This window comes from Chaetodon trifascialis, chromosome 5 (assembly GCF_039877785.1).
Source record: "Chaetodon trifascialis isolate fChaTrf1 chromosome 5, fChaTrf1.hap1, whole genome shotgun sequence".
Lineage (NCBI taxonomy): Eukaryota > Metazoa > Chordata > Actinopteri > Chaetodontiformes > Chaetodontidae > Chaetodon > Chaetodon trifascialis.
In genome coordinates this window covers 14,637,915-14,663,970 of record NC_092060.1, presented here as the reverse complement: position 1 = coordinate 14,663,970, position 26,056 = coordinate 14,637,915, and the positions used below count along the sequence as shown (strand labels likewise).

The window sequence follows — 26,056 nt, the reverse complement described above, 5'->3', positions numbered from 1 at the left end:
TTACATAAAAAAATGTAGAAATCAACATACAAAATGTGAATCTACTCAAAATGATATAAAGTGTCTAAAATTAGCTTCATTCTAGCTATAACTTGTAAACAGTAATGAATGGGTAAGAAGGATCTAATAATATAACAGAGCCCACCTCCAGGGCTCATTCTGCGTGTGTTGCCCATGAGCAGGTACTTTTACTTGAGTAAAATATCTCTATATATTTTGCACCACTGCAGTATGGACAGGCTACAGAAGCAAAAATGCATGGTTTTTCCACAATATCGCTATCGTTGTTATGTTTGGATATTCATCAGAATTTAAAAACAAACAAACAAAAACAACCTCAAATATTATTTTTTTGTGTATGTAAGTCTCTTCAATTAATGAATCACATTTAATGTTATAAGTCCCAAAGGATTAAAGTACAAGAATGTCCATTTATAATGACTTAATGTCAAAATATATCAAATAAAAGGACAAACCTATAGATCATATAGAAAATTAAGTTGTGTCAAACTAAACTCAAGACATAATAATCATACAAATATAGCTACTCGGGTGTAATTTGATAACTTTTTTTAATAAGGCTATTTGTTTTAATCTCCACATATGAAAACAACGTAGAAAATGAAAAATAATAACACTGATCCGCTAATCACGGGACGACAGCCACCATACAAGCCCAGCTGGTCTCACTCAGAGAGGCGCCGGAAGCAGCAGGTTGGCGGAGGACGACAGAGCGGGGAGCACGGAGGGCGCACACAGTCTGCTTCGGGCTTTATCTGTTTTGAAGGAGGACAAAATGGCTTTGACCCAAGAATCGATTCTGTCTTTTTTGCTGGAGCACGGAGGCAAAGTGAAGAACTCGGAGCTCCTGAACAATTTCAAGAGTCAAATCAGCTGCAGCGATCCCGCGGAAAAGCAGCACAATAGGGACCTTTTCAAGAAGCTGGTGAACAGCGTCGCTGTGGTCAAACAGATCGACGAGGTGAAGTTTGTGGTGGTGAAGAAACGCTATCGGGACTTTGTGAGAGAGTTGGCTCATGATGCTCCGCGGAAAACGCAGATGGATGACAGCTCCTCATGCCAAAACACGAGCTTTTCCTACACATCTCCTCATCGAGCCGAGCTGGACAGGATGATGAGCGCTGACATTGAGAACAATAATGTGTGCTGTCCCTCAAACAGAAAAGACAAGCTTAATACGTCTGTGGGGAGTGTGCAGGAAAGCAGGCCGCTATCAAGGCACGTTAGTGCGGACACAACTACTGTCAAAGTCCTGAACATCTCCGGAGATCAGGCGAGCAGAGCGAGGAAATCTGGGTCTGTGTTTGCTGTCATAGCGGTAAAATCCCCACAGAGAGACCCTGCGCCAGCAACACAGGGTGGGTTACATTCCCATAAGCATCAGAATAAAGCTTCAGTCAGTCCATCCGTGCCAACCCTGAACTTTCCAGTCTGTAAGAAGGATGCACTAAGTGACTCCCAGTGTTGGAAACACAGACGGGCAGAGGACATGCAGCCCCCAGGCTTCCCCCAGGTGAGGCCCCAAAACAAGAGCACAAGGCAAGCAGATGAGGCAAAGTACTCCGAGTCTGTGCCTCTGGAGCCCTTAGCTCATGAGTGGTTGGTGAAGTGTGCTGCAGGCCTGTGGGGACAAATCTACGGCTTGCTGCTGCAGGATGCACGCTTAGCACTGAAGAAAGACTTCATGTCAGGTTTCACAGCACTGCACTGGGCCGCCAAGGACGGCAACAGCCAGATGATACACAATCTCGTGGATATCTCCAGGAAAAGAGGCACTTTCGTTAACATCAACAGCAAAGCACACGGAGGATACACCCCTTTACACATCGCGGCCATACACGGACGCACTGAAGTGATGGCTTTGCTCGTGCAAAGTTATGGAGCCAGTGTAAACGAAAGAGATAACGATGGCAAGAAGGCCTTCCATTACCTGGGCAAAGGTGTTCCGGCTGAGGTCAGAGCCCTTCTGGGAGGACTGCAGCAGATCAAGGGCAGGGTGAAGACAGAAGATGAAGAATGCAGAGAGCACCCGAAAGGCTTCAACACCATCAGCAAACTGTTCCAGCCTCACATAGGGAAGAAACAAAGGACGACAACTAAGTTCGCTCAGGACTGGTGAGACCGGCATGGACCACAAAAGAGGCTGTGAGATGGAGAAGATTTAAATCATGAGAAATAAAACTGTACAGCTTGTATATTAAGTTCATGTAAAACAACTTAAAGCATCGTTGAATCTCTTTAGATCACTCAAAGTCTAAAACTGAATTACAAAAGTGTAGCGTCTCAGTATTGCAGGCTTCAGCCCTGCTGCACAGTGTATCACTGTTGAAGCACTATTTATGAATGGCATTTATAATTTAATCATCTTTTTTATTTAGCTGAAGTCCATGTATTAATAATGAATGTTTTTTAAATGCATTTATTTTTCTCACTAATACAATCAGTGTTCGTCATACATATCATTACCCAATGTGTAATAAACCATCAGAAGACACCTTTTGAATCGTGACTTCAGTGTTCCAGGAAATATGAAAACAGACCACACCTGGTGAAGAGCTGCCATCAACCCTGACAGCAGATCATATGATGTTAAATCAGGTAAAGCAAACTGAGCACAGAGAGTGGGTGGTGTTGTAGAAACCAATAGTAGGTTTTTATCATTTAAAAAAAAAAAAAGCAGCCTCACATCTTCAGTAAAAGCAAAGGGGACCTTTGTGGGGCCACTTATGCAAAGCAGCCAACTGGACGGGATGCTGGAATGTCTCCTTTATCAGTCTCTTTGTGAACTTGAGCTGTAATGCATGAGAGAGGCCTCCTTTTGTGGGACAACATGGGCATCATTCTCAGGACTGATGTGGTTAAACAAGTCTTTAGCAGAACATGCTAAGCCATGCCCTCAGCACCCCATAATCATCATTTTATTTGACATGATTTCTCTCAAGTTGCAAACAAGAAGGCAAAAATTAAACTGTGGGATGGGGTCTAACATAAATGGAAAAGAAATAAACCTTCAGCGGCTGAAAACAGGAACCTGCCTGTTTTGGTACAAAAACATTTTCTATCCTTAACTGACCCAGAGACAAACAATCCCTGATGACATGGAAAGAGTTCAGACAATGAAGCCAGAAGCACGACCGTCCCAGAACAATGTCCTTTGTCTTGTTATCTGGAAAAGAAGCTGCTTGCATAATGATCCCGACAAAGGACGGCTGCGCTCAAAGCTGTTCAACATAGTAGACAGCATTATGTGTTAAATCCCACCTCAAAACTTTTTTTTTTCGTACTGCAAGACAACAGAATGATCATAAAAGGAAATCTACCACAGAACGGCTTCCTATGCCTCTTCTTTAATGCAGCTGACAGCACATCAAAGATTGTCCAACAATACTGTGGTGTGTTCCAGGTCTTGTATCATTTCCTCTCAGCACAAACTGGAAAAGTACCTCAGTTTTTTATACTAATAGCTACTTTTAAAAAATACAATAGGCAGATTATATTTTAGCATCGGTATTTGGTGTAATGAGACACAGCTACAACCTAAGTTTAAAGTCCAGCTTTTGGTCCCAGAGGCCACAATTACAAACCTTCATAATATGAGAGGGCTGGATGGCACAAACAGTTGCTGTGTTTATGTCCTGTAGATGGTATTACATTAAACCATGCAATCAACAAGACAACATCCAATCAAACAATCAATAATAAATCAAAAGTTTATCTTGGATGATTTTTACAAATGATGGCCAATGTTATTCTTCTTTTTTTGTGCTTCATATTTCATGCCAGTAGAGGGCGCGGCATGCTAATGTTATCATCAGTTAAATAGTCACTTCAGTAGTCTGCAAAGAGGCTTATTTTAGTTTTGGGTGAGAGGACCTATAATGGTCATTCTAACTTGTCTATGTTGATATATTTTTGTTAAAAGTACAAAAGCACGGTTCAGGCAAAATAATGTGTGATATCAGCTGGAGAAGGTCAGGTTTATGTAAAATGATGACATATCATTATACTATAAGATTACTCTGCAAGTTGATAAACTATATTAGTGAGTTGTTACTGGGCTCCACTTCTAAACTGCAGCAGTGTGTCACTTTCCACACAAACCGGTACATACCATGCAAAGTGGCAAAGATAAGGGAAACCTCCAGTGTACAATAACTCTGCTGAGTCAAGCTCAAGTCGTTAGTATATCTGTAATTTCCAGCACATGTGGTAGTACAATTAGTCCTACAAAGTGCTGTCTGGAGATGAAGAACCCAATCACCACTCAAAAGTACACACAAAACCACAGTTTATCTTGATATTGCTGTGTTAGTGTAATTCCTACAAAATCATGATTAATGTTGCTCCAGGGCCATCATCGCAACCAACCACAAAGTGACAAAGTCCATATGGTGGGTGAATGGGTCAAGCACAGGGCTTCCACATGGCAGTTTGCGGTCTGTGTGAAACTTATTGTTATATTGTTGACTTGTTATTTTTAGAATTAGTTCAATTATTAGTTTTAGTTTCTTTTTATTATTTCCAGTTTTCTGTCACAGTTTGGTTACATTTAGGCAACAAACCTACTTGTTTAGGATTAGGAAAAGATCGTTGTTTGGTTTGAAAAAGACAATTTCCATCCATCCATCCATTATCTATACCGCCTATCCCTTTCGGGGTTGCGGGGGACTGGAGCCTATCCCAGCTACAATGGGCGAGAGGCGGGGTACACCCTGAACCGGTCGCCAGCCGATTGCAGGGCCACATACAAGGACATTCACACTCGCACTCACACCTACGGACAATTTAGAGTCACCAATTAACCTAATGAGCATGTTTTTGGTCTGTGGGAGGAAGCCGGAGTACCCGGAGAGAACCCACGCATGCACGGGAAGAACATGCAAACTTCACACAGAAAGGCCCCGTCTGACCCGGGGATCGAACCGGCAACCTTCTTGCTGTGAGGCACGCGCACTACCTGCTGCGCCACCGTGCAGCCCAAAAAGACAATTTCACAATGTTAATCAGTTGTTTGAAAGATTAACTTCTCCAATGTGTATATTCTTCTGGTCTTTTGGGGTCTGTGTCAGACAACTATGACATCACAAAAATGTGATTGGTCGGTCCTAATAATGGTCATGGTGCAACATAATTATGATGTTGTAAGAAAAAAACACCAACAAGGCAACATCAGATTCTGCTGACACCACGTATACGTATATCGTAAGCACACTGTAATCTGCACATTTGACCTGTGGCTAACACTTCATTAACACTCTATTAACCGCAGTGGGAAAAAGAACCCCAATAAACTATAAACTAGTCATTCTTTGTACTTAAATTCACTCTATATCTTAAACTGTATCTAAATCTAGTATAACATTATACATTAACATTCTTTATTAGCTAGCCAGATACTAATTAAGTTAACTCAACAATGTTATTTTTCATTTACACTTTTAAACTGTCAGTATACTCTGAAACGTTGTCGTCAAAATTGCAAAAAGTGTCCCTTTAATAGCGAACAAACCGCATGTTATTTTTTGTACTTCATCAGTGGTGTCAAGTTAATTTGAAATACTCCAGGAGCTTCAGACACAGGAAGGATGTGCCTTCAAAATAAAAGCGAAACAATATGTCGCCATGAAGGCCTTTATTTTAAAGTGGGATCTTGCACACTGTCGTGTGTCTAAACTAGGCAAAAAAAAAGTTGATCTTATTGCGAAAAGAAATTGTTTATATTATTTCGAGTTCGAACTAAAGTTTCTAAAATGCTTCCCACAGCTGATGAGAATGAGATCAGGTGTTCAGGATGAACTGTGCGATCATTTCAAACTAACCTCGAGCTGTTTCGGGTGTCTGAAGCTGAACTAAGTCCTCTGGTCGCAGGGCTCTTTGCCTCATAAAGTAATATGAGTGATGCGGTTGATTGCCAACACCTGCGCGTGTTGATCAGCGGCGGCACGTGCGTGGTCCTGTTGACCTCGAGCTCTCAGTGGAGAGTCTCTCTAAGTTTTGACTGGTTTCGTTGTTTAGAATGGGAAAACAAATGCTGATGTCAGCTGTCCTTCGTTATTTTCGCACGGTCATCTGTCTGCTGCTGGTCACCTGCAACTGCCCGCTGGTTGGCTCTTCTGTGACTGCCTCCAATGCGCTGCACCGCCTGGGCGACTTCACGTACCCTTACGACAGCATCTTCTCCCCGCTGCTCAAAGCCCTGTCAGAGCACGGAGGGAAGAGGTGGAACCCAGGCCTGAAGAAGAAGATGAAACCCGAGCACAGGTACATGAAATATCTGACGGAGGTTTACAAGAAGTCCTCCAGGGTGCCCTGGAGTTTGGACGGGGATAAACTCTACAACACAGTACGACTGATCAAGCCTCAAGATGAATGTCTTGCTCAAAATAATAAAGGTGAGCCAGTGATCAGACCATACCCACTATGAAATACACATGACATTCACAGTGCTGAGGCTTGATAGCAGTAAAATGATTCAAAATGGCATGCCTCTGAAAGGTCAAGGCCTGTTGTTTGTAGCACTATATAAAGGTAGAGACTAAGTACCAAAAAGTCAGTTTCTCAAAGCTGTAGTATCAGACTCACTGTGTTTTTTGGGAATATGATTAACTGCTTATTTGTTTGATGCATTATATTAATAAACTAAGGAGGGTCCTGTGTCATTAGCTAATTCTGCGACTCTGTTTTGTATAGTAAGCAGTAATAGAAATTTGCGTATGTTTCCACAAATCTGAGTTGACACATGCAAGACCTGGAGAAGGTTTATATAATGAAGCTGCAATGTGTAGTCTGTGGAATTTTTTTTTTTTTTTTTTTTTTTTTTTTTTTTTACTGTACTTAAACCTGGAGGCTACACAGTATACACACAATGCACCGAGGGTGTAGGAAGGATCCATACCGTGAGCCAAACAGCATTTTAAATCTCCTCATTAAAGGGGTCCTAATGACACTGGTGTGTCAGGTATTGGTTTTGTGCAAGACTGAAATTCATTATGGCCTGTGCAGGACATTACCACACACAAACAAAAAGGCTTTTAGGCTTTTTAAGAGATTTGACTTCTTCACAAAAACATGGAAGCTGGATTAAGAGGACAGTGCTTTCAGCCCTGTGGCCAGGTGATCTGTAACATGTTTTGTATTGTGACTTTGATGACTAACATTTCATTCCAATGTGGAAACTGGACAAAATATTCCAAGATTAGCAAAGCTGTGTGTTAGTTAAGTCATTGTTCCAGGATTGCACATTAAATCTGAACTTTTAACAATTAAATTACCAAGTTTCTATTTTAAGTATATTTTAAAAACTGCTATTGATAGATAATCTTGCTTTTGTACAATTTATGAAATAACAGGATAGTTAGAATAACATTAGGATTTAGTGTAATCATGTGTAGATGGACATTTGTGTCGTGTCTCTTCCTTTATGCGATGGTGACACAGTGCCTTACATTTTCTTGTGTTCTCCTTCAGAGAGTTTTATGCAGGATCTTTCCTACAGCCTTGATCAAGTAAGAAGAAAAGAACAGCTTCTGAAGTCAGCGCTGCTGTACAATTCTGACCATTACCGTGAGGTACCTGTCAACTCCGTGTGCTACCTGAGTATCAAGGAGCAGGAGCACTCAGACCAGTGTCCACTGTGTCCCGGGGTCCACCATGCTGTGAACTTCACGGCCAGCATAGACGGGAGGAGCAGGAGGAACTGGGTGGAGGTTGATGTCACGTTGTTTCTCCAGCCTCTCTTAAAGTTTCAGAAGAAGAACATACACCTGCTCATCAACGTCACCTGCCCAGACAAACAAAGAGCCAGAAGTGATGGGAGCAAAGGCCCAGTAGAGTTCACCCTGAGGTCCCCTCCTCTGCTTCTGTATCTCAATGACACAAGCAAAACCGCCAACCAGAGCTTACTCGTCAATGCCAAAGCAGGTCAAAGGCCAGCCGCTGCAGCGAACACTTTTCACAAGCAGATGGCTTTCAAACCGCAACATAGGATTGGGCGAAAGAGGAGATGGAAGAGGGAATCTCCAAAGAGCAAACGAGGTGATAAAAGTCTGGATATCCACCTGCCTGAGCTTCTTCCAAGCTCTGAATTCCCAACAAGTGACTGTTCCTTGTATGATTTCAGGGTGCGATTCAGCCAGCTCAAACTGGATCACTGGATTGTTTTTCCACCAAAGTACAACCCCAGGTACTGCAGAGGCATCTGTCCAAGGACCATGGGCTTCATCTACGGTTCACCTGTCCACACCATGGTGCAAAACATCATCTACGAGAAGCTCGACTCCTCTGTGCCCAGGCCCTCGTGCATTCCCTCCCATTACAGCCCGCTGAGCGTCATGATCTTTGAGGAGGACGGCTCGTATGTCTACAAGGAGTTTGAAGACATGGTTGCCACCAGGTGCACATGTCGCTAAGCCAGCTACCAACATGTCTTTTCGTTTTTCCTCCTTTTTACAGGCTGAATAGAACATCTCCACAAACCTCCTCACCAGTGATCACAGGTGGACTTTATCCAAGTATCAGCCACTCTGACCAGGCTCAGTGATTTCATGAAGTTATAAAATCATTGTGCATGAAAGAAGTTTGATCTGGAGCAGGCGTGTTTACTTAAACAAAAAGTATTTTATCCTAATGAAAAACGTGGAAAGGTGACATTTATTTCCTTTTTGTTTAGGCGTGACAAGAAAGGGTGCCAATGCATCCTATTCTTCAACTTACTGCTTGCAACATAGTATTGAATCTGACACACTTGAAGAAAATGAGTGTTGTATGATTTTTGTATGATTTTTTTAAGTTGTTTTTTTTTTTTGTTTTGTTAACTTATTTCGTTGGTCTGTCTGTTATTCTTTAATTTAACACAACAAAAAGTTTTAAGTAGCCCTGTTCTGGACAAAAGATGAAAAAGCAGTCACAAACACTTATCAAACCTTTTACATATCATTTTATTCCTGGGTATTACAGACAGCTGTCTGAACGGCAGCTGTCTTCATAATGCCCAGAATGAAAGTTGACAAGGTTTCAGTGTGTATTTATTACCTCTAGTCACTGAGTGACTGCATACGTATGAATTGACTGCATACTTTCACACTTTTCTAACATGAATTTGTACTGGTTGAATGTGACTAAATGCATGCCATGTCTATTTATGCAAATTGAATGAATTCACTGTGTGTCTGTGCTCAGCTTAGAAAAATATGTAGACATATTCTCGGAAAAGTTGGAAAATAAAAATAACTTGCATAAATATTGTGTGCATACAACTGGCTGAAAGTTTTCGCATAAAATAGGGAGTATGTTTGTGCAGCATAAGAGAAAGATTTGGATTCTTGCAAAGTATCTCTGTCCTGTGAGTGGTGAGTTTAAGTGGCCCTGCCAAATACAATTTAGGCTGCGCACAGACTTTCTGGGGCCTTTAACATCAGATGGAAGCATGTTCTGAACGATTCTGTTGTACACATGTATACACATTTTGGTATAAAACTGTAGATGGGAGGTGGCCTCTGCAACCATGAACCATCTCTGCTCCTCCCTTGTTGCTTATGAGGAAGGCACAAACTCATCATGCTAATCTTAATAGGAAGACCACATGTTAGGCCAAATGCTAAAACACATTAGCAGGTCAGAGGGTATGAGCCAAGTTGTGAAGCATTTCAGAAGCCTCAGCCCCTCTGATTTTACAGCTCAGGGCTCTCTGAAGTCAACCTCTGATTGTGGTTGTTGTTGACTTTTGTGTTGTCATTGGCATACTGTAGTCTAAACGAGTTGATGCCCACATTAAACATGTTAAATTCTTGGTGGACCTGGAGCCAGAATAGGGGGAAAAAACCCACAAAACCCAATTCTTCCATTATATCTTCAGCTTGGCCAAACTCCAGTCCGTTAGGTGGCGCTACAGCTCTGAGTGTTAGCAGCCAAGCGACGCCTGAATGAAAAGGAAGGTCACCGGATGGCTATTGGCAAACGCAGTTAAGCAGCAGTACGGTAAGCTTCAATGTCATGATTTTTGTGATGTTGTTTTGCTTCCATTCGCTTTTATCAACGAGCTGTGTCGGATATCTGCTTTATTGTAACAAGAATGACTTAGTTTTCGCCCCTTTCGACCACATAAACGTACCAGTCACGGAAAAGTTTCAAGGACTGTTTGTACCATAGCACCTAGCCTACTGGAGCTAACATTTAGCTAGCACGGCTAACCAGTCTAGCTAGTCGTGTGCTCTTCTGTCTTGCTAAGAATTGTTACTTTATACTTTCTGTAAACCCAAGATAAAATTAAAAAAATACTGTCAAAGACAGTGGCACTCTCAGAGCTAAGGTACATATACCACCTTGTGTTTTTATGGCTGGAGTTATTACATATGCTTGTCCTTTCCGTATGAAAACGGACCGACCAAACATTTAACCCCATATGCATTTTCTAAAATTGTTTTGTAGCCTTAACAGTCATGTGGAGATGACGTTGGCTTACAGCTAATGATCATTTTCGTCGTCGAGTAATTTATAGATTGTTTTGTTGGTCAGCTGTTTGGTTTATAACATGTCAGAAAATAGTGAAACGCTTTGATCAGTGTTTCCCAAAGCCCAAGATGGCATCCTAAATGTCTTGTTTTGTCCAGAACCCAAGCTTCCCAGCTGAAATCAGAGGACTTTTGGGGAAAAAAACCACTCTAATTAATCGACTATCAGAATAGTCACCAATTAATAGTTGTTAATCATTGTAGCTCAGAGGTGGAGGGGTGTTTATTAAAAAGATGCACTGAAAAGAGTTTTGCTCCACTATTCCAGTGGCTGCTTGCTGAATTCCTTTTGTAAATTTCTTACTGTCATTTCAGATCAGCTCTCTGGTGAACATGGGTCGGCACTTCGGAGACTTGGCCAGGGTCAGGCATATAGTCACCTACGGTCTGTCCCCCTTTGAACAGAGGGCTTTCCCCAGCTACTTCTCCAAGGGAATCCCAAATGTGTGGAGACGGTTCTCAACCTCATTCTTCAAAGTTGCCCCCCGTGAGTTTTTATAATTCTACCAGTTATTCACTCCATTTACTGCTCAAGGTTTAAGTTGTGTGTGCCTCTTTGAATGCAGAAAGATACAGAAAAATTAATTTAAAAAAAGTTAATAAAATATGTATATATTTTTTTGCTCTCCTCAATTTCACTTCTTTCATCTGGCACAGTGTCAATAGTCTGTTAGTCACTTTGGAGTGTTTCCAACCCCTTGGGCAACGTTTGCTTTGCATCTCAGGTTTTAATGCTGGCTTTTTCTAGTCACACTGTATCCTCACCTAAGGTCAAGGTTTCATTACTAAAGCATGGGTGTTGAGTTGGGCTGGTGCCCAGTCATGTTACAGGTTTGTTGCCTGCTTTGGCCCCAGCCTCTGTCGTGGTTTAAACGACAAGACACAGGTGCAATAATATGTAACTGTACTGATAAATTGTAACTTTAAGAGACAATTATCAAAACCCTATTCAACAATTTGATTTCACTAATAATAATAATGTAAATGATTTTTTTTTAAAATCCCCCAAATATTGTTTGCCATGTATTACCTTTATAATTATACAGAAAAAGTTACTTTAATTTTTGGTCGTTTGGAAACAAAGAATATGCAAGTGGAGCAAAAATGTTGTTAATATTCCTTGTTTTTTCAGCATCTCTGTAGGGATAGTATCATATTTAACAATTGATTTCATGATTTTTACTGGTGGCCTTTATTACACCACTTTATTCGCTGTATCGCAAGGTGCAGCTAAATACAGTTGAATAAAGTTATTGTCCTGGTGCTAATTTGTTTTATGATCTTGGTTTTGCAGCAATGACTCTCATGTACGTGACATACACCTGGGGCAACAGTGTTCATGAGCAGGGCAAGAGGAAGAATCCTGCTGACTTCGAGAATGATGAATAAACTCCTGCCACCTTTCTGAAAGCTGCTCCCTGTATTAATTCCAGCTCTATATGTTTCACCAATAAAGATGAAAGATATTTATGAGAAATCAGTCTTGATTGATTTCATTCAGACATCTCATTCTGGTTGAATTTATGCTGATTAATGCTGATTTAATGTCTGTGTCAGGTCAGTGCTTCAGTTTTACAAGTGAAAATACAAATTTAGAGCTGAAGTAATAAATTGGTTAAAGGAAAATTAATTGCCCACAGTTTTGATAAGTACTGTATTTATTTATCATGCAAAACTGCTCATGACCAGTATTTCCAATATCATATACTTTTCATTGTTGGGTTTTGCACTGGGTTGAATAAATGAAGGTGAAGAAGATGGCACTGTGGGATCTGGAAAAGTGTGATGGGCACGTTTCACACTTTTCTAACATGTTAGAAAGATAAAGCCATGATTAAAATATTTGACCGCAACTTAATGGTGATTTTTGCAATGATGGCCTCCTAATATTTAATTGATGAGACACTGATCAAACCATGGCACACAGAAGGCAGTTACCAGGCAAGTCATGATATGCATTTGCATCATAAGTAAAAATAGCGGTAGTGGATGGGGGTTTTATGATGAAGTTTGGGAGAGGCTACACAAGCGGGTGACCCACAGATCTGCATCATATCACGATTGTGATACGTTAGTAAGGACGGAAAATTTAGACTATCGGTAGCTGTGAACACTTACAGGTCTGAGCCTGCTGCTGCAATGGCTTTCCTTGCCTCTAGGTGGCGCACGACAACAGGGTCTTGTGCTCTGCAGTCGGATGCTATTGGTCGGTGGGACAGACAGAAAATTCCTGAACGTTCTCAAGCATCAGCCGGCGCACCGCATGCTGCTACTCAGCTTCATGGAACAAGAACAAGGGTGTATCACCGTCCGCTGACTGAAACCAACCGTAGCTGCTGCTGTCACTGTTAGCATTGAACTATATTTTTGTTCGTCCTTGTTTTTACTGCCCTCTGCACTGTTCAGTTAGCTCGCGAAGATGTCAGTTGTCGGGTTTGACGTCGGGTTCATGAACTGCTATGTAGCGGTAGCCAGAGCCGGAGGGATTGAAACTGTCGCCAATGAATACAGTGATCGATGTACACCGTAAGTATATTAATGTGTATGATGATTTGCTTTGTATTATCTGCACTGATAGCAGGTACGGAATGTGAATGAATTCACTGTTCATCATAGTACTAAGCGAAGCTAACGCTGCTGGTAAGCTAGTTAGCATGCTAACGGATTTCACAACAGGAAACAGCATGTGATTGCTAAAGCTAACGCTAGCTTACACAAAACCATTGAGAGAGTACAAAGAAATCCTGGTACCTCCTCACACGATGAAATGCCTCTCGTTGTGTCGTACGACGGTAATATCGTCGAGAAGATCCAAACAGTCTAATAAATGACCTGTCCGGATAGGTGATGAGTATTTTCTTACTGCGGGCGTGAATGAGCGCATGATAGGAGGAGGCCGGGGATCCGATCTGTCAAAACGGTTTTATCAATCCATCGTACTTCATTTTCAGATTCATAGTCGATCAAAGAAACCGACGGAGGAGTATATAATGTATCAAAAAATATCATTACGTGTCGTCATTACAATCGATAATCAGATTTGCACAGGTTACATCAACCAGACACGAAGCTGCACCACCATTTAAAGAAAAAAAATGTTGTGAAAGAGTAAATTGAATTGTGTTTTATGTTTTAGAGCATGTGTTTCTTTTGGACCCCGGAATCGGTCAATCGGTGCAGCTGCTAAAAGCCAGGTATGTTTTTAAGGGGGAATGGGGATACTGGGTATGTGATCACCAGGGTGGATTAATAACTTTTTATAAATGGGAACCTACAGCAGACATTGACAGATACATGCTCAGTTTTACCTGCCAATCAATAGTAAATCATTATTTTGTATGTAAAATCTACCAGCTACTTTCATATTTTATCTGCATTTGGATGGTGGATGCTGCTAATTTCTGAGTATGAGCATGACCAATACTAGGCATGGGTACAGTACACATCAAATTCAACAAATTTGTTTCTGTTTAGGTGTGCATGTCTTTAACACAGAAGGGTTTTTACTGCTTAACAGGTTGTCACAAACTGCAAGAACACAGTCCAGGGTTTCAAGAGGTTTCATGGCAGAGCATTTTCAGATCCCTTTGTGCAGCGCCTCAAAAACAGCCTGGTCTACGACATTGCACAAATGCCATCAGGAACAACTGGCATCAAGGTAAGGGAAGAATGAGTAACTTTCACAACTCATTTTTAAAGCTTTTATAGCCTAGTCATCCTGGGTGTACTTAATTATTATTATGGATGTACTTAATAATTATCCTTCAGTAATTGTCCTTGTAAAATTCAGTATTCACTCTGAGAGACATCTAATGGCTCCCGTATATCTTTATTATTTGACCAGCGAGCCCAGGTATTTAATAACCTGCCAAATAAATTTTAGTTGGAGAAGAGAAACACTCCCTCAGGCACTCTCTCTCAGAATAAGGAGAAAAGCCTTTATTCAGTTGGACATATTCATGTTTTAAAACATCAACTGGTTTTGACTTCACAGTGGTCTGACTCACCATAAGCAGACTGTGGGTACAAGCCGACCATTGGCTGCCTCTTTCAGACCGTATTTTCGTCCCCTTTCACAATCTGTGTGGTACCATTTTCAAAAATCAACGTCATTGCAGGAAACCACAACGTACGACACAGCAGCCTGCATGCTGAAAGTTGCAAGTTAAGATAACTGTAACCTGGTCTGCAATGGTACAAACATAAACAAGCTAGCAGCTGTTACCTCAAAACAAATCCCCTTCCCACACACACACACACACACACACACACACACACACACACACACTATTTTGCAGGGGCACCGTCGCTGCATTCTGGGCTTTGCTCCTCCAAATCAATTGTGATTGGTTTAAATAATTAAGAACCAGCCAGGCTGTTTTGTATCCCCTGTAGCAGAAGGGTGATTGGTGCAGCCAGACCATTCCACAGCATTGACAGAGCTGTGCAGATTGGTATTGCTATGAAAATCTAATGTCTTATGAGACTTGTTACTCCTGTTAATCTATGAGGACATGACACAGGCATTGTTCTGTCACACCTGCAGGTGCAAAGAATACACATGGTCACAATAATAGTAAAAATGCCTTATCTTCCATGCCTTCATTTGGAACTTTTTGTGCCTCAAGGACCAAATTAGCTCATCTTTTGGATTATTTGTGGTTATTACTAGGTGAGTTTTGTTTCCAACAAAGCTGAACAACACTTTGTTGCACCTATGACGTGGCACATGTGTGCTTCTTGAAGTTGTGAAATGTATGTGTCATCACAAGTTGAACCGTGATAAAGTTCAAAGTGAAACTTGATGATTCAGTAGAAGTATAAGGGGTACTGTTAAGACTGACAGACTGAACGTTAAATGAAAAAATAAGTAAAAATGCGTGTAAATCAAATGTGTTTATTTTGACAGAGATTGAGGTAGACCGTTATGTTTAATCAGCCCATTATCACTTGCCGTGCAGAACACCAATTTTGAGCTGATGAAGTATAAATCGCCTAGAGCGAGGTAATAATGTCTGACAATTTTTGACTTTGACTAAAGGTGATGTACATGGAGGAAGAGAAGGTGTTCAGCATTGAGCAGGTCACGGCCATGCTGCTGACCAAGATGAAGGAGACGGCGGAGAATGCCCTGAAGAAGCCTGTGGCTGACTGCGTCGTGTCTGTAAGTATTAAATCTCACCGTGCAGTTTTTGATACACCTACACAGGTGTTTTCACTTCTGTTTCTTGGTTACACCTGCTACCATTGTGATAAGTTAGCAGAGTTTGCTGAACTCCTGCAATTCCCAGCATAGCTCCACCTGGGGCTGGGAACCCAAAGTGCAATACTAGTATTGCTGGTGATTGACTGGCTTAAGTTACTCATCATAGAGGCACACAGGAAGAATACAGCCAGAGATGGAGTTACTGTTTTGGTTGTCTTTACCGCCAGTAGCTTATATTTACAGATAATTAATTAAACTTTGCGCTTCTTGTTAGCTAGCCAGCGCAGCTAACCTGTATCCGCTTGCCAGTGAGTTCATCCACCTTGTCGTCCTCTGGCACGTTCTCTCCTCACCACTGAGGGGATGGATAACCTGGAGCTAAGGCGGACATGATGTTGCTTGTAAAAGGAGAGGTCTTTGAACAGCTTCCTCCTTAGAAGGCATTAATGGTGCTGTGACGTGTAATGTCGGAGCAAGACAAAAGTATCATTGAGGAATCTGTATCAAAATCAAGGTATTTTTGAACAATACCCAGCCCTCGCTCCACCCAACTTCAGCCAGGCTAGAGGTCTAATCAGGCAGGTTAGTGCACAAGGCCTTTAAGTGAAAAAAATAATCTGTTTCAATTTCTCTTCTGTTGTAACCAGGTTCCCTGCTACTACACTGATGCTGAGAGGAGATCAGTGGTAGATGCTGCTCAGATCGCTGGTCTCAACTGCCTGAGGCTCATGAATGAGACAACTGCAGGTCTGTACTAGGTGTTTTTGGGCAGGGCTTGGGCAAGGATGTGCATGTCTGTAACCGTTTTCCTGACTCTGGCTGCCACTCAGACTTAGTATTGGTCGTAAAACTGTACACTTTGACAATGATTCCAGTAGTTCATTAATAAGTCAACTATTTTCCTTACAGTCGCATTGGCGTATGGGATCTACAAACAGGATCTCCCTGCTCCCGAGGAGAAGGCCAGGAATGTGGTGTTTGTGGACCTGGGCCATTCTGGATACCAGACATCAGTGTGTGCCTTTAATAAGGGCAAACTCAAGGTGTGTAGACAAATCAGCTCATGCCACAATTTTTAACAATCTACGAGAGACTGTTTCATTCCCTCAACTCTCTCTTGGCCTCTTCTCCACATCTCTCAGATCCTCTCCACAGCTTGTGACCCAGAGTTGGGTGGGAAGGACTTTGACGAGGTACTGGTGAAGCATTTCTGTGAGGAATTTGCCAAGAAGTACAAGCTGGATGTCAAGTCAAAGCCCAGGGCTCTGGTCAGGCTCTACCAGGAGTGTGAAAAACTGAAAAAACTGATGAGTGCCAACTCCTCCGACCTGCCGCTCAACATTGAGTGCTTCATGAATGACATTGATGTCTCTGGAAAACTGAACAGGTAAATCGACATGAAATCCTTTGTCGCTTTCAGTGTCCGTGGTTCTACTGCGTGTCATTTAAAAAAACTTAAGTCACATTTGACTTTTCTCCTGCTCAAGGACTCATTTCGAGGAGATGTGTGCTGATATTTTGCTCCGAGTTGAGCCTCCACTCCAGAGTCTCCTGGAACAAACCAGTGAGTAGAGTTGACTTCACCTTATTTACCGGTCTGACTAATTCTGTTAGAGAATATGATGTGTGAAAGTTGATTCGATTTTGCAATTCAATAAAACTGTTTTTGTTTCATAAGAACTGAAAAAGGAAGACATCTATGCAGTAGAGATTGTGGGTGGAGCTTCTAGGATCCCGGCCGTCAAAGAGAGAATCAGCAAATTCTTCGGGAAGGAGCTAAGCACCACCCTGAATGCTGACGAAGCTGTGGCCAGAGGATGTGCTCTGCAGGTTAATCACACTTTGGTTTTTAAAGCCGGCCTCCAGCCGTCCTATTGCCAGAAAACCCTCATATCAGCGGTTGAAGCTGCATCTGTTGATGTTTTTACGATGACGTGAAATGTTTTTTGTTTTTTTTAAAGTTTTGTTTTTACGTTTAAAATGTTAACTACGACTGCAGCTCTCATTGAAACGCTGCTCGTGTCTCCACAGTGTGCGATCCTGTCACCTGCCTTCAAAGTGCGTGAATTCTCCATCACAGACGTTGCTCCCTATCCCATCTCCTTGAAGTGGCATTCTGCTGCAGAGGAAGGTCTGAGGTAAGAAAAAAAAACAGTTTTTGATCATTTTTGTTGTTCTGTCTCAGGTCTTGATTATTTGATGTAATAATGAATATGAAATATTCATTTCTTGCAGTGATTGCGAGGTATTTCCCAGGAACCACGCAGCACCTTTCTCCAAAGTGCTGACCTTCTACCGGAAAGAGCCTTTCTCTTTGGAGGCCTACTACAATTGCCCTAATGAGCTGCCCTACCCTGATCCCACTATTGGTAAGCAACTAAAGCCTCTTAAGTGATCTGTCACCACTAGGGGATGGAGAGAGAAGTAGCTAATGTGTTAGCTTACACTCCCAGCAGACACGCAGCAGCATTAGCATCCTGTCATGCATCTGTTTACCTGATAAATGGAAGTCCAGTATTCACTCTGCTGGTAGTGCTGGTTTGATGCACAAACTCCTGCGAAAAATATCTAGTTTGATAGACACGATCAAACTGACAAACGCCGGCTTCCTTGCAGGTCAGTTCCTGATCCAGAAGGTTGTCCCACAAGCATCTGGTGAGAGCTCCAAGGTCAAAGTCAAGGTGCGGGTGAACATCCACGGCATCTTCAGCGTGTCCAGCGCCTCCCTGGTTGAAGTGCAGAAGTCAGATGAGACAGAGGAACCCATGGAGACAGAACAAGCCAATGACAAAGATGGAGAGGTACTGCAACCTTTTTTTTTTTTTTTTGCATCAAGTGTCTTTTCATATTGAAATCAGATTCAAACTTAGTCATTTCACTATATTGGCACTTCCTGATACCAAAAAGAACAATATAAGAAAAAAAAAACATGAAAAAATGTGTTTGTTTTTTCTGCAGAGCAAGATGCAGACTGATCAGGATGAGCAGCAAGGTCAGGGAGATGGTCAGAAAGAAACTGAAGAGAAGACGCCCCGCGAGAATGAAGAGATGGACGTAAGATGCTGAATTTCTGTGGAAAACAGAGTTGCAGTTTATTAGATTGGCTCTGAAAGGAGATACAATCCAGGACAAAAGTGTCTGTTTTTTTTTTTTTATCCTCATTAGTGTAATTGGGTATCGTATAGGCGATCTAATAAGCCGTTCGGTCATTGCACGTCTTGTTTCATGTTGAGTTATATTTTGAATCTTAATGGCGATTCTCTGACCTACGTAGACGACCACAGAGGAGGGCAAAGGCGAGAAGAAGTCCGACCAACCCCCACAAGCCAAAAAGCCCAAAGTCAAAACAAAAGTGCTGGATCTTCCTATTGAAAACAGTCCACAGTGGCAGCTAGCAGATGACATGCTCAACCTTTTTGTAGAAAATGAGGTAAACTTTCATCTATCACATACACATACACCACTAAATCCACCCATCTGGCCGTCTTCTTTAATAACTTGATCTATTTTGAGGTGTTTAGCGGTTACAGTTGCTGTTTGGGTTCTCCTCAGGGTAAGATGATCATGCAGGACAAACTGGAGAAGGAGAGGAACGATGCTAAGAATAATGTAGAAGAGTATGTGTACGACATGAGGGACAAACTACACGGGATGCTGGAGAAGTTTGTCAGTGAATCTGTGAGTAAACAGTCACTACTGACTCTTTGTGCAGAAGGAATTTCGATCAAAGTTGGCCCCTTTGTAGTGTCTGCTCAACACATTTGGCCTTCCTTAACATACTGCGAAATTATTTTTATTCTTCAGGACCGAGATGCTTTGTCATTAAAGCTGGAGGATACTGAAAACTGGCTGTATGAAGATGGAGAGGACCAACCCAAACAGATGTACATTGACAAACTGGCAGAGCTGAAGGTAGTTATTGCAATAGTAATGGCTTTTTTCCTCTGTTGATGGGGTGACATTTTGATTTATTTAACTGACATGTATACTATGTTTGCTGCAGAAACTTGGCCAGCCCATCCAGGAGAGGTATACGGAGGCTGAAGAGAGACCTAAAGCATTCGAGGAAATGGGAAAACAGATCCAGCAGTACATGAAATTCGTTGAAGCATACAAAATGAAGGTAAACCTAAAGGCTTCGTCTTGACGATTACTGTTGAACTTCTCACCACATAAAAACTGAAGCCATCATTAAGAAAAAAAAGTAATAATGCCTATTGTAACTGATAATACCACTTTCGTTATATCCCGCTGATTTCCAGGAGGAGCAGTATGACCATTTAGATGAGGCAGATGTCACCAAAGTGGACAAACTGACCAGCGATGTAATGATGTGGATGAACAGCGCCATGAACCAGCAGAGCAAACTGAGCTTGTCGGCGGATCCCTCTGTCAAAGTAAAAGACATTCAAGCTAAAACAAGGGTGAGTGTCTTCTCATTAAAACATCACAATGCCAAAATACTGAGAAAAGTGACTAGAATGCAGGAACAGGTATTGTGTATGACAATTTATGGGGAATAAGCAGGATTGCAGGATTTCTGGGCAGTGAAATGGTCAGAATTCACATGTTGCTACCAGGGGTTACCATCATGAAGTTGCTTTATGCTGTTCTAAAGTAATGAGACACCGAAGTCCACCATCTATCAGGAACACAGGAGTAGCTTCGGTGACTATGTATGTATTACATGTTGTGTTCTTTGGGTAATTTTCCAGGAGCTGTTCTCTGCTTGTAACCCCATTGTGACCAAGCCCAAGCCCAAAGTGGAGCTCCCCAAGGAGGACACGCCTGCAGAGCAGAACGGGCCTGTCAACGGACAGGAGAAGCCCCAGGAAGAAACTGGAGAAAAGGGAACGACCGAGGACACAGGCAAGCCCACCTCAGAAACCACAGAAAACAAGCCTGACATGGACCTTGACTAAAGCAGCCTAACACCTCCGCAAGCAACGCTGAACAAGGAGCTGGTTGTTTCAGATTGAGATGCAGCCTGGGTGTATATCAGAGCAGGTTAAAGTGTTTCAGGAACGGCAATCCGCAGTCAAAAAGCAGCCAGGGTGATTAGCACACTGAGCCCAGCTCCTGGTGGTATCTCTCTGATGACATAGCATGCCCTCTCTCTTTCTGGATGACATAAATCAAAAGCCAGCTGCAATAAGCCTGTTTGACAATGAGCGCTGTACACAATGATGGTATTTATTTCTGTTGTGTGCTCTGTACGTGTTCTGGTCTCTGTCACAATATGGTTTTAATAAAGGTATTGAAAATCACTTGTCTTTATAACTTCTTCAAAAGTACCCCGAGTGAGGATCAGGGCGCCAGCTACCATTGAAGACACACATAGGTCATGTCCATGGTTGAAGAACATGGACATGACCTTGATGACATGACCCGGACTTAACTTTTCACCACTAGACACACATTATATGTCAGAAACCAGAGGGCCATCCAGCCACTTCAAATAGAAGAAGATGTGTCAAACAAGGATGGGTATATTAGAAAGCCTTTATTATTGTGGCTAAATCATTAATCTCCATAATCATTAAAAACACCATCATGTTTTGACCACCAGGTTTTCATCAGTGCTACAAACAACACGGGTGTGGTGTGTATGTATTATGCATGTTTCAATGACTGATTCTCGACTCGATATTGTGCTGTTTTGAGGCAAAAAGCTCAAATAAAGTGCTTAATATTAAAACAACAGTTAACCTCATAGTGTTAATGGGTGAATTAATGTCGAAAAAAATCTAATTAAACACCTGAGAGTTAAGTTGGTGCTGGGCTGCCTGCCTGCAGCCATGCTTGACAAATGATGTCAGGTCCTTTCATGAGTCATAATATAGGTGATTGAATTTGGTAACAGGTGTGATTCGGTGAATATGAAGGTAAAAACATAAACCTGTTAAAGCCAGGAAGCTGAGATACAATCAAAAACTTGAAAAAGTTACGTTGGAAGACTTAACGTGACGCTGAGTATGCAACCGCGGTGAAGTTAGTTTTAAGTTGGTTATTCGACAGACGTTCGCTCCTAAGCCGCTCCATGTAAAAAATTAATAATAATTATTTGGAGATTTAAAATGTAAAAACAAGAGATGTCATGCAGCCAGTGGAGTACTATCATCCCACACTGATTTTGAGTCCATTGGTCACATGACCTGGGAGCTATTGAGCTGAACTTCTAATGTAAATTAATGAAAAATTACAAGAAGATGTAAAATGTAAAAAGATAGCCTAACTAGAAACGAGGGGGGGGGGCATTAAAAAAGTGCGACACAATCTCACTTGTCAATAGGCTACCAGCTCCTTCCTCCCTCAAACGTCGGCTATCGAGGTGCAAGTAGTCTGCTGCACTACAACAACACCTCTTGTTTTTACATTTTGCACCTATTTATGATTTTTATTAATTCTTCATCTGTAAATATTAGCATTTTAGCTCAATAGCTCCCAGGTCATGTGACCAATGGACTCAAAATCAGTGTGGGATGACAGTACTCCACTGGCTGCATGAGATACACCTCTTGTTTTTACATTTTAAATCTCCAAATAATTATTTTATTTATTTATTACATGTAAATATTAGCATTTTAGCTCAATAGCTCCCAGGTCATGTGACAAAAGGACTCAAAATCAGTGTGGGATGACAGTACTCCACTGGCTGCATGAGATACAGCTCTTGTTTTTACATTTTAAATCTCCAAATAATGATTATAATTTTTTTACATGGAGCGGCTTAGGAGCGAATGTCTGTCGAATATCCAACTTAAAACTAACTTCACTTCGGTGAAAAATGCAGTCATTATATGTCGCTTAGCAACCACTTAACGTTCTACTCAGACTTACGCACATCTTTCATGCTAGCTCCCTCGACCCATGTGTGTTATTACACATACAACCGCAATGTTTGGAAAAGCTGTACATCACTCGACAGAGCAGAGAAACACACACAAACGGCACCAGCTGTAAAACATCTGTGCTTTCACCTCTCAAGTCAAAGGAGCTATTTTGCTCGCTAGCTAGCATTAGCTCGTGATCGTACCACACGTCCAGGAAGCGTCACCTCCGCGGGGAGCGCTCTTTGCTGCCAAACACAGAAGTCACATGAGCCATCCAGGTCGTGTCGGCGGCGAGTCACAGCGACAGTCAGTCCGAGGTATAGGGACATTCATTGTGCTTTATCAGCAGTCTGGAAGTACAGTAAAAGTTTTGGCCAGAGTGCGCAGATGAGTTAAAGTTGAACTTTTTGTTCAACTTGTTTCTCAATCCGAATGCATGAACAGCAATCTAATGTGTGATGTATCCTAATGAGTCTAAAGTCTGGGCTGGGTGTGTTCTGTCCCTATTTAAGGGCTGTGCTTCTTTGCACAAGCCACTCATTCTTTCTTTTTACCTCAGGACGATGAAGCTGATCATCCTCGATGACTACAAACAGGCAAGCGAGTGGGCTGCAAAATACATTAGGAACAAGATTTTATTGTTCAGACCTGGCCCGGACAGATATTTCACCCTGGGGCTCCCCACAGGTAAGAGGCTGGCAACGCCATACAGCTGGGTTGGAATATAAATATTTCTATTATTTTATTATTTATTGTCATTATGTGGTGACAGGGTATACTGCATCACAGTGTGTAGAACAGTGATAAAGTCTGCAGTGTTTCCCCCACAGCTGCTGACTCAGTGTCAGTGGCCTTTTCAATCCATCAATGGAAAATGCTTCAATTATTTTCAAATGTTTAGAAATGTTTTTAAAGTTAGCTGAAAAGTGAACGGTCTAACGGTCTGCACATCTTATTTGTCTATGCATATTGGGAGTTTAAAATCAAATGCTTTGTGACAAGTCTTACAAAGAGCCAGTACAGCCATTGCATACATTTAGTGGAGTAAAAAATACCACAGTTTCCTCTGAAACAGAGGAGTAATAGGAAAGGCTCAAGTCCTGTGACTCCGCTTTTGCTTTGTAAGCCTTTGTCTGTTTTCAGGAAGTACCCCTCTGGGTTGTTATGAGAAACTGATAGAGTTTTACAAGAATGGAGAGGTCTCGTTCCAGTATGTCAAAACGTTCAACATGGATGAATATGTAGGTAAGTCTTCACCTTTCTCTCTCCCCATGGAAAATGATTACACATTTAGAAATGATTGAAAGCTTTCATAAATTTCTATATAGGACTTGCCAGAGATCACCCACAGAGCTACCACTCCTTCATGTGGAATAACTTCTTCAAGCACATAGACATAAAACCAGAGAACACCCACATCCTTGATGGTAACGCTGCTGACCTGCAAGCAGAGTGCAAAGCCTTCGAGGAAAAGATAACAGCTGCCGGAGGGATCGAGCTCTTTGTCGGAGGTCAGAGCTCACAGTGCTGATAATGAATATGTTATAAAATAAAGTACACATTTGAGATTTGTGCTCAGTCCCATTCTGGTATCAAGTGATTTTGTTGTCATTGTTGAAGTGGCAGTAAAATTCAAACTGCTCCTCTTGTCTTGTCAGGTATTGGACCAGATGGCCACATCGCTTTCAATGAGCCTGGGTCAAGCCTGGTTTCCAGAACGAGGGTGAAGACCCTGGCAAAGGACACCATCATGGCTAATGCCCGATTCTTTGAGGAGGATGGCTCAAAGGTGCCCAACGTAGCACTGACTGTGGGAGTGGGCACTGTCATGGATGCAAAAGAGGTTAGAAGCCGAGATGAATGTCAAACATCTGTCCTGTTTTGTGTGTTTTGCTTCTGTTGCTTTATGTTTCTGCAAAATGTCCGATATACCATATGTTTGGAATTATTACTATTTCCTGTCAGAACTTTGCTTTTACTAGCAGACCAGTGCATTGAACAGTGATCTTGTCATCTTGCTGACACAACAAAAAAGTTGCTTTTGCCCAGTTCCACAGGCCACAGTTCACATTTTCAACTTCTTCTCAGGTCATGATTCTCATCACTGGATCACACAAGGCATTTGCTTTATACAAAGCTATTGAAGAAGGCGTGAATCACATGTGGACAGTGTCTGCATTCCAGCAGCACCCACAGTCTGTTTTCATATGTGACGAAGATGCCACTATGGAACTGCGGGTCAAGACTGTAAAGTACTTCAAAGGTGAGATGACATCACAAGACTACAGTGCTTAAATTACCGTCCTTCACTTGTGATGAATTGCAAAGCAGGTCGCATTCATCAAAATATTTGCCTTACAGACATGAATTATTGAAAACAAACTGTGATTCTTGTTCTTTCTGTAGGGATGATGCCAGTGCACAATAAGCTGGTGGAGCCACTTCCCTCAGAATCACAGAAGAACTGAGGAGATCCCTTTCAGACTTTGTGAATTCATGAGGCATTTTTCAGGAGTCCTTTATATTCTGGTGGAGATGCATTGGTGGACATCAAGCAGTGCTTGATGTTGACCTCAGTTAATTCTTGTAGTAATCATCAGGTGCTGGTATTGCACAGGCTGTTTTTCGTATTATCTCATTTGTTCTTTTGAATAAAGTATATTTCATTTTCATATTTCTGTCTCTCTGTGTTGTTGGGGATAGTGTTGAGGTACTCAGTCTGCTCCTTCTGTCACATCACATGACAACACGGAACAACTAATGTTGCCTTCAAGTGCTACATGTAAATTTCTAAATCCACATTTGTGCTGGAAGTAATGGCAAAGTGGCCCCTTGAACAAACTTTTAATTGTGTGTTTAAGAGAAATGAAGGATCACAAAGTCTTTTTTTGCCAGCTGTGAAATATAACTACTATAACATTTTCACAGACAAATAAGTACAATTTCAAGAGTATTGTGATTTTTGCTACTGTATATTTCCTCAGGCACAAACAATACACTTTCACCCCACTACTTCTCAGTGGCAAATATTGTAGTTTTTACACAATTACATTCAATGGGCAATATGAGGGGGGATGTGATCTCCCTTGTTAACCTGCCACCCCCTCTCATCCTGTAGTAGCACAAATGGTCCAGGGGCTGAGGGGTTGTTTAGTTGAATATGTAAGTCCAGTCTGTCTGACTCATTGATCCTTTATCTGACTGAGGTTTGAGCATGTGAGAATGTATGGCTCCAACCACAGATCTAACCGTGCCGTGTATTGATAAATCCATGGTGCTGTCCGTGGTTCTGAAGCAACAGATGGATTTTTAACTGCACCTTTTCTATCAGTCCAACCCTTCTGTCAGTTTGGTCTTGGATCTATAATATTGTCTAAACTATATACTATAAACACTCAATTCTGTACATTAAATTACCTTGAGTTCTGCTATTAACGTGGATTTTTCTGGACACAAATTTGATTCCATATTGGAATTAAAATAATATT

General features: G+C 41.7%; 5 protein-coding genes across 5 annotated transcripts; all 5 read left to right on the top strand.

Annotated features, from left to right (window-relative positions):
• The first annotated feature begins 718 nt into the window (after positions 1–718).
• Positions 719–2,678, top strand: sowahab (sosondowah ankyrin repeat domain family member Ab). Its single transcript, XM_070962708.1, has one exon. The coding sequence runs from the start codon at positions 797–799 to the stop codon at positions 2,138–2,140; it is 1,344 nt and encodes a 447-aa protein (XP_070818809.1). The 5' UTR covers positions 719–796; the 3' UTR covers positions 2,141–2,678.
• A 3,359-nt stretch (positions 2,679–6,037) lies between these two features.
• Positions 6,038–8,429, top strand: gdf9 (growth differentiation factor 9). The gene is made up of 2 exons (XM_070962709.1): positions 6,038–6,413; positions 7,489–8,429. Exons 1-2 carry the CDS (start codon positions 6,038–6,040, stop codon positions 8,427–8,429), a joined length of 1,317 nt encoding a protein of 438 aa, XP_070818810.1.
• Positions 8,430–9,931: 1,502 nt separating this feature from the next.
• On the top strand, positions 9,932–12,006 carry uqcrq (ubiquinol-cytochrome c reductase, complex III subunit VII). The gene is made up of 3 exons (XM_070962873.1): positions 9,932–9,996; positions 10,845–11,016; positions 11,824–12,006. The coding sequence occupies exons 2-3, from the start codon at positions 10,863–10,865 to the stop codon at positions 11,916–11,918; spliced, it is 249 nt and encodes an 82-aa protein (XP_070818974.1). The 5' UTR covers positions 9,932–9,996; positions 10,845–10,862; the 3' UTR covers positions 11,919–12,006.
• Positions 12,007–12,720: 714 nt separating this feature from the next.
• Positions 12,721–21,002, top strand: hspa4b (heat shock protein 4b). The gene is made up of 19 exons (XM_070962365.1): positions 12,721–13,055; positions 13,666–13,723; positions 14,047–14,187; positions 15,571–15,693; positions 16,383–16,482; positions 16,645–16,778; positions 16,878–17,122; positions 17,223–17,299; positions 17,414–17,565; positions 17,767–17,873; positions 17,971–18,104; positions 18,352–18,536; positions 18,694–18,789; positions 19,010–19,165; positions 19,288–19,413; positions 19,540–19,647; positions 19,739–19,858; positions 19,998–20,159; positions 20,451–21,002. The coding sequence occupies exons 1-19, from the start codon at positions 12,949–12,951 to the stop codon at positions 20,655–20,657; spliced, it is 2,538 nt and encodes an 845-aa protein (XP_070818466.1). The 5' UTR covers positions 12,721–12,948; the 3' UTR covers positions 20,658–21,002.
• A 1,590-nt stretch (positions 21,003–22,592) lies between these two features.
• On the top strand, positions 22,593–25,196 carry gnpda1 (glucosamine-6-phosphate deaminase 1). The gene is made up of 7 exons (XM_070962687.1): positions 22,593–22,885; positions 23,128–23,255; positions 23,712–23,813; positions 23,897–24,079; positions 24,227–24,411; positions 24,657–24,831; positions 24,975–25,196. Exons 2-7 carry the CDS (start codon positions 23,132–23,134, stop codon positions 25,034–25,036), a joined length of 831 nt encoding a protein of 276 aa, XP_070818788.1. The 5' UTR covers positions 22,593–22,885; positions 23,128–23,131; the 3' UTR covers positions 25,037–25,196.
• Positions 25,197–26,056: the final 860 nt, after the last annotated feature.

Coding starts and splice junctions, on each gene's coding strand:
- sowahab (XM_070962708.1), top strand. CDS start 797: ATGGCTTTGACCCAAGAATCGATTCTGTCTTTTTTGCTGGAGCACGGA.
- gdf9 (XM_070962709.1), top strand. CDS start 6,038: ATGGGAAAACAAATGCTGATGTCAGCTGTCCTTCGTTATTTTCGCACG. Junction 6,414..7,488: donor TCTTGCTCAAAATAATAAAG/GTGAGCCAGTGA, acceptor GTTCTCCTTCAG/AGAGTTTTATGCAGGATCTT.
- uqcrq (XM_070962873.1), top strand. CDS start 10,863: ATGGGTCGGCACTTCGGAGACTTGGCCAGGGTCAGGCATATAGTCACC. Junction 11,017..11,823: donor ATTCTTCAAAGTTGCCCCCC/GTGAGTTTTTAT, acceptor TTGGTTTTGCAG/CAATGACTCTCATGTACGTG.
- hspa4b (XM_070962365.1), top strand. CDS start 12,949: ATGTCAGTTGTCGGGTTTGACGTCGGGTTCATGAACTGCTATGTAGCG. Junction 18,790..19,009: donor GCGAGAATGAAGAGATGGAC/GTAAGATGCTGA, acceptor TGACCTACGTAG/ACGACCACAGAGGAGGGCAA. Junction 19,414..19,539: donor AGAAGTTTGTCAGTGAATCT/GTGAGTAAACAG, acceptor TTTATTCTTCAG/GACCGAGATGCTTTGTCATT.
- gnpda1 (XM_070962687.1), top strand. CDS start 23,132: ATGAAGCTGATCATCCTCGATGACTACAAACAGGCAAGCGAGTGGGCT. Junction 23,256..23,711: donor CACCCTGGGGCTCCCCACAG/GTAAGAGGCTGG, acceptor GTCTGTTTTCAG/GAAGTACCCCTCTGGGTTGT. Junction 24,832..24,974: donor GACTGTAAAGTACTTCAAAG/GTGAGATGACAT, acceptor TTCTTTCTGTAG/GGATGATGCCAGTGCACAAT.